General features: G+C 41.8%; 1 protein-coding gene across 1 annotated transcript; it reads right to left on the bottom strand.

Annotated features, from left to right (window-relative positions):
* Positions 1–2,939: 2,939 nt before the first annotated feature.
* sox4a (SRY-box transcription factor 4a) lies at positions 2,940–6,578 on the bottom strand. The gene has a single exon (XM_046844064.1). The coding sequence runs from the start codon at positions 6,036–6,038 to the stop codon at positions 5,040–5,042; it is 999 nt and encodes a 332-aa protein (XP_046700020.1). The 5' UTR covers positions 6,039–6,578; the 3' UTR covers positions 2,940–5,039.
* Between the last annotated feature and the right edge of the window lie 521 nt (positions 6,579–7,099).

The raw sequence follows: 7,099 nt of genomic DNA, 5'->3' as shown, positions 1-7,099 counted from the left end.
ACAGTCATGTTTTAATGCAAACTGTATAGCATTTACAACCAAGCCTGAGTGACAACCCATGCAATAAACAATATCTGAAGAAGAAATCCTATTGAACTCGCAGTTATCATGCAGTTAAAACAAGTAAATACTCCATTTAACCACTAGATCAACTTCTACTATTATGGATTTTAACACACACTGGATTACATTCATCCAATCACACTTTGTGACTGCTATATCCTGGAAAGATCTATATCCTGAGAACCAAGATGCGTGGTGGGAACACACCCAGAATGGGAATACAGTCCATCGCAGGACCCTCATTCACACACATATTTACACACATAAGAATCATTGCCAATTCAATTACTAGCCTGCGTTTGGGAGGTGGGATCATTCTAACGAACTCCAAAAGGAATCCCACAGAGAGCATGCAAACTGAACTCTAGAGTTAGAAGATAAAAGAAGGTGGAATGCCTTTAATAAATTACACATAGTGAATAAGTTTGTGAGATGACCTGCTGACCAGTCGTGGGCTGTCAGTGCCAGCAAAGCCTTCTCTGCTGGCAAAAACACTATCAGAAGCACTGACCTACATTTACAACCTAAATTCTAATATTTGTTTCATGAAATTTCAATTTATTCCCAACAGTTTATTCTCTTGGCTGCACTGCCTCCAGTACGTGTATGTGGATGTTAGAGTTTTTGTCCAATCAGATTTCAGCCTCTATGTGCTGCCATGTCAATCTGCTCAGGACCTTCAAAGTCAGTACTGCTGGCCCTTTTACCATTGTCTCCATTAGAAATCTGTTTCATTAACCAATAAGATTTCATATTCTCCTCAGAGGGCAGCAAACTGCCCCAGAATAGCATCAGCATCAAATTATGAGTCTGCATCTCTGGTGAGTAGATTGTATTTTATTTCAATTTTAATGTTTTTTCATGTTATTACACAGATATTGATTCTGAACTGCTCCAGATGATGTAGGTGGCACAGTTGTGGTTGTAGTGTAGACGTTTGGAGTTTTCTTAACTGGGTTTCTTGCTTTAGTAAAATGGTTTTCACCCTCCATATGTGGAATGCCTCTCTCTCTCTCTCTCTCTCTGTAATGCCACGCGTTGTTATATTGCGTGGCATTACAGAGATGTATAATCTCAAGATCTCAAGACGTAAAGAAAACACTGAGTGTGAAGTATAAACACACTCTGTCTTTTTTTTACGTCTTGAAATCTTGAGATTTTTCCTTGATACACGTTGAAATTGAATGTTAGATCTGATTCCGATCCAAGTGCAGTTCAAATGTATACTGTATATCTTAATATAGCCAGTAGTAGTAGTAATTATGTAGTTATGACTCAGTATGTCAAAATTTGTTAACAAATTTGTAACTATTATGTCTCAAATCTCTTCACACCTCTTGAACTTCCTCTTCAAACCTGATTCAAACACACAGAAAAGGAATAAATACATTCACCAAAAACCACAAACAAAAATATACAATAAATATTAAAAACTCCACCAAACAACACACAATAAATACACAAACTCCACCAAACAACACAAAATAAATACACAAACTCCACCAAACTGCAAACAATACATATAAAACTCCACCAAACAGCACATAATACACACAAACTCCACCAAAATCACAAAACAAATACACACACTCCACAAGCTGCAAACAATAAATACAAAACTCCACCAAGCAACACAGTACACACACTCACAAACTCCACTAAACAGTACACAATAAATACATACACAAACTCCCCAAACAGGACACAATACACAAACTCCACCAAACAGCACATAATACACAAACTCCACCAAACAGCACACAATACATACACAAACTTCACCATACATAACAAAATAAATGCACAAACTCCACCAAACGTTACAAAATAAATACACAAACTCCACCAAACAGGACACAATACACCCAAACTCCACCAAACATCACAAAACAAATACATAAACTCCACCAAATAGGACAAAATACAAACAAACTCCACCAGACAGCACAAAATAAATACAGAAACTCCACTAAACATCACAAAATAAATACACAAACTCCACCAGACATCACAAAATAAATACACAAACTCCACCAAACAGCAGTGCCACTGATGCGAACACACAGAGAAGTAATAAATACATTCACCACCACCACCCCAAATCACCCCCACGGCATCGCATATAGTTGCTCATGGGTTGCAATGCTCTCATGGGTCCCCTTACCCTCCCAAACACACACACACACACACACACACACACACACACACACACACACACTGTCTGGGCCTTTTTTTCATAATATATGCCCATTACCTTGTCCTGCCAACCCTAATGATCTTGTCTGATGACTCAAAGGTAATTAGAAACGCTTTGACGCCGCTCTACAGCAACCCGACCTGAACACGGCTTACATGGAGCTGAATTATGACTTCGGTTTTATGAATTAAAATCAAGTGTATTCACTAATATGTCCTTTTTTTGTTGTTTGGTTTGATTTTCCTGCACATGTCTGATCCACTGTTTGCTTCACCAATTTAATATTCCTTGCAAATGTAATCAGGGTTGATGATTTTTTAATTTTTTTTATTATTAACAGTATATCAGTTGTAAAGCATATATAAATTCAAAGCCGAGATAAATAATATTGAATAATATTAGTGTAAATTCAGAGCAGGCCACGCCCCTTTTCCTCTGAGCACACCATGGATTGCAAATGAAGCCCTGATTAATATGCGGAACATGTTTTGATAAACAAATTAGGGCTAATGAATGTATTGACAGGTTGTATGCATGACGTAAAACGTTATTACCATTCAGTACATGTCAGATGTTTAAACGTGCATGAGACCGTGTGAGAAGATAAAGCGCTTATGTAGATAGGATGAGACTCTTGTGAGAACATCGAGATGCATTAAAGTGAGAGAAACAACAGGAGTTCAGTTCCAGCTGATTTTATTTCCTTCTGGAAAAAAGACAGTTTTTTTTTGTTGTTTTTTTTTGTTTATTTTTTTATACAGAGGTCTGACAGGCAGTGACTTGACACAATTGGCTGGCTTTGAATTCTCTACTCAAATGTGATATGGTATGGCAAGACAAACAATATTGTACACAGCATATTGCACAAAATGAAACAATATTAAAAATGTATATAGGCCTATTTATCCCAAAAAAGTCATGAACAACAACTTTAAACAGAGGGACGTATAAAGATATATGTTCAAAGTGCCTGGCGGGGCAGCTGTTTGCCACACAAAGCACACAGTCTTTTTACTTTATTATACAATCAATGTACATTAAAAATAATAATAATAATAATAATAATAATAAAAGGAAAGAAAAGAAACTCTTCACGTCGATCCTTTTGCCTTAAACACGACAGCTCTACGTGAACCTGAATTCTTTTTTTTTCTTTTTTTTTTTACAATTTTTTTCCAAAATACGAAAACGCTAGTCGCCATGCCGTAACATACTAAAAACGATTAGCTACATTTAGCCAACAAGTAGAAAAAGATTAAATATCCTTGTAACATTTAGGAGTGAAAGCATTACTTCATGAACTCAGAGGCATTTTAGAGCGTGTTCAAATTACATCCAGTGGTTTTTTTTTTAGGTTTTTTTTTTCTTTTTTTTTAAATGACGGATTCACTGATTCAAAGCACAAAGAAATCCTCAAAAAAAAAAAAAACAACAAAAAAAAAGGAAACAGTATTTCCCATAAGGACACTGATGTTTCCGCTACATACAGTCTCGTTTGCATGGCTGGTTGAGAAATTGTAATGGTGTGTCTTCGAGAAAGCTGCGGATCGACACTGTAAACAGATTGTTTTGTTCGTTTTTTTGTTTTTTTGTTGGTTTTTCCGAGACAAAAAATCTTAATTGTACAAAAATACACGTAGAAAATAACAGCGACGGTTCGTCGTCTCGCGTCCAGTAAAATGACATGATGCAGTTTTCTAGCCCTTGAGAAAAAACTGAGACGTACATGTTGCATCTGGAGTCTACGGGACAAGACAGATTGGTTTAACTGTAGACAGGGGGGGAGGGGGGTGGGGGAGACAGCAAACAAAACAAACAAACAAACAAAACAAATAAACAAACAAAAAAACCCAGACATGCTAATGTGACTAACAGTGAAACCAATAGCCACCAATTAGCATGATGTAAAAGATGCTAGCTGCTGGTTATCATCATCATCAGCATCATCAGCAAACAACAACAACAACAATAACAACAACAACAAAATCGGTTTTTTGCATGAAAGCAAACAAAAGTATGCAGCAAAATTGAGCATTATAAATACATTGGTATAAAATTGAGCACTAAGGGGGGATTGACAGGGTGGGGGGGCAAGAAAGAGAGAGAGAAGGAAAGGAAGAATGAGAGACGTAAGGAAAGAGAGGGATACAGAAAGGGAGAGCGAGAGATAACACGCTTCTCGGACGAATTTTGGTCCTGATTTGTAGTGTAAGAAAAAAAAGCTGAACCGTCTGAGTTGCGCTTAAACACCTGACATCTCTTTAACGGGAAAAAGCTGGTGATCGGTTTGTTTTCTCTTTTTTTTTCTCTTTTTTTTTTTACCTTCTTTAAAAAAAAAAAAAAAACGGATACGACTCGCACTTGACAGGCAGAACCGTGCTCATCATGCGCTTCAGTTCATCTTAGGAGGCTTTTCAGTCATTTTTCTGAAAGAAAAAAAAAAAGTTCTCAGTCTCATCTCATCTCAGTCTCATCTCAGTCTCATCTCCGTGCAACTTCTAAACTCTTCCTGCTCGCCCAAGCCCAACTTCTCGCATCTTTCCTCCCTCCTCCAAAGGAGCATGAGTTTTCCTTTTCCTCCCTCCTTCTTCCATTTTTTTTCTTCTGTAATTATTTTCATGCCCACAGCGTTTTAATATGAAACAGGTGGGAATCGGTCGCGCGCGTCGTCTCGCGCGTCGCAGGAGTAGCGCACGCGATTTCAGTTCAGCTGCGTGTAAAAAATGTCGTCGCTCGTTCGTTTTCCCAACGTCTCCAACGTCTTTGCGATGATCTCAGCTCAATACGTGAACACCAGGTTCGAGATGGTGGACTCGAGCCAGTCCCCCGAGATCATCTCGCTCACCTCAGGGGTGCAGTAGTCCGGGAACTCGAAGTGCGAGCCCGAGCCCGATTCGAAACCGAAGTCCAAGTCCCGGTCGAGGCACGTGTCGCTACCAAATCCGCCGCTAAACCCACCGGGACTGGGGTCGAAGTCCAGCGGGTCGTCTTCGAACTCTTCATCCGACGAGTGCGAGGAGGAGGAAGAGGAGGAGTGCGAGGCAGACGGGGTCGGGGACGAGGCGCGCGCGTGCTTGAAGCGCGTCGCCGCGTCGTCGTAGAGACTCGGGGGCTCGCCGCACTCGGCCGAGCTGCTGCTCAGCGTCGGGCTCGCGGGCACGGCGGCGGACGGGGCGAGACTCTCTGAGCCCGCGTGCGCGCGCTTTGCCGGTTTGTCCGGGATCTGCTTCGCGGAGGACGCAGCCCTCGGTTTGTAGAGCGCGTCCCCTACGGCGGCTTCGAGGGACGCAGACTTCTTGTGCGTCCTCCCGGGAGACTTGTGGCTTTTTTTCGAAGACGACTTGACCCCCTTGTCGCCCGCCTTGTCCCCCCCGCCAGCCTTGCACGCGCCCGCCGACGTGGTCTTGACCTTCTTCCTCGGCCGGTACTTGTAGTCCGGATAGTCCGCCATGTGCTTGAGTCGGAGACGCTCTGCCTCGCGGATGAACGGGATCTTATCGCAGTCCCGGAGCAGTTTCCAGCGCTTCCCGAGCCGCTTGGAGATCTCCGCGTTGTGCATGTCGGGAGACTGCTCCATGATCTTGCGCCGCTCGATCTGCGACCACACCATGAACGCGTTCATGGGCCGCTTGATGTGGCCGGTAGGCGTCTTGCACCACGCCACGTCCCCGGTCGCGTGCGGGGAACCCGGGGTCCGAGAAGCGTCCGCGTCCGCGTCCATCTCACCGGAGTCTGCACAGCAGTCGATGGGCGGCAGGTCGGCGTTGTTCGCCACCATCACCGATAAACGTGTTAAAATCCGTCGATCGTACGCGTGTGCGTAAAAGCGCGTGGAGAGGAAAAAAGTGCGCACTGATTATTATCCTTAGAATTAACAAGTTTTGGGAATGTCTTTAAAAAAAATTGTTCTAAAAAAAATTATATAAAAAAAAAAAAATCGCACTCAGCTGCCGGTGCGACTGAAAACAAGCCCGGAGCCGCTCTGAATGCAAATCAGATTAATAATCAAAAATAATAATAACTTTATTGGAAAGACGGAAAACTCTTCAGCATGCTTCGTCTCAGCACCATGCGGCAGGGTTGAGCCACTGCGCTCTTTCATAGTCCGGATCTTTTCTTTGCACCGAATCACAACTTTTTGAAGATTCGCAGCTCGGCGCCTCCGTCTCGCCTTTAATCCTCCACCACGGCGGCGCGGCGAGACGAAAACCCACCAATCAGCTGCTGTCGCTAGCCTGTCTGCGGCCGAAACCACGCCCTCCTCGACTCTCATTGGTCGAATATAGTATGTAATAATAATCGGCGCGTGCAATGAGGAGCTTTATGTCTGACCTCATTCCTGTCTACACTGCAAAAAATCACTTTTAAAGGTACATGGATTATTTTTTTCCCCAATTTTTTTTTCTCTTTACTAAAATACAGGATCAGAAGAATTTAACAAGTGACTTGTATCGAGCAGTTTATTAGGTCAAATCAGGGACTTGTATTCATTCTGAATATTTATTATTATTATTTTTTTAATTGTAATTGCTCATGTTGTTAGTGTTAAACCTTAACTGACACTTTAATCATCTCAAGATATACCATCCCATAATATAAAACAATTCGAATGATATATACATGTCTGGGATATTGTTATATTTATGATGTTTATTGAATGCACCACTTTCCCCAGACACGACAGAAGCCACGTGCGACCCCAGACATCAATAATAACACGAGTTCAATGTCAGGCTCTGTACTTCATCCTAAAAGTTACCTAGAATAGCATGGAAGCTATGAAAGCAAAGACTGTAGTAATGTGTGTGTGTGTGTGTGAATGTTATTTAGACCTAACCT

The sequence above is a fragment of the Silurus meridionalis genome, chromosome 29 (assembly GCF_014805685.1).
Source record: "Silurus meridionalis isolate SWU-2019-XX chromosome 29, ASM1480568v1, whole genome shotgun sequence".
NCBI classification, from domain to species: domain Eukaryota; kingdom Metazoa; phylum Chordata; class Actinopteri; order Siluriformes; family Siluridae; genus Silurus; species Silurus meridionalis.
This window is presented reverse-complemented; position numbering and strand designations above follow the sequence as displayed.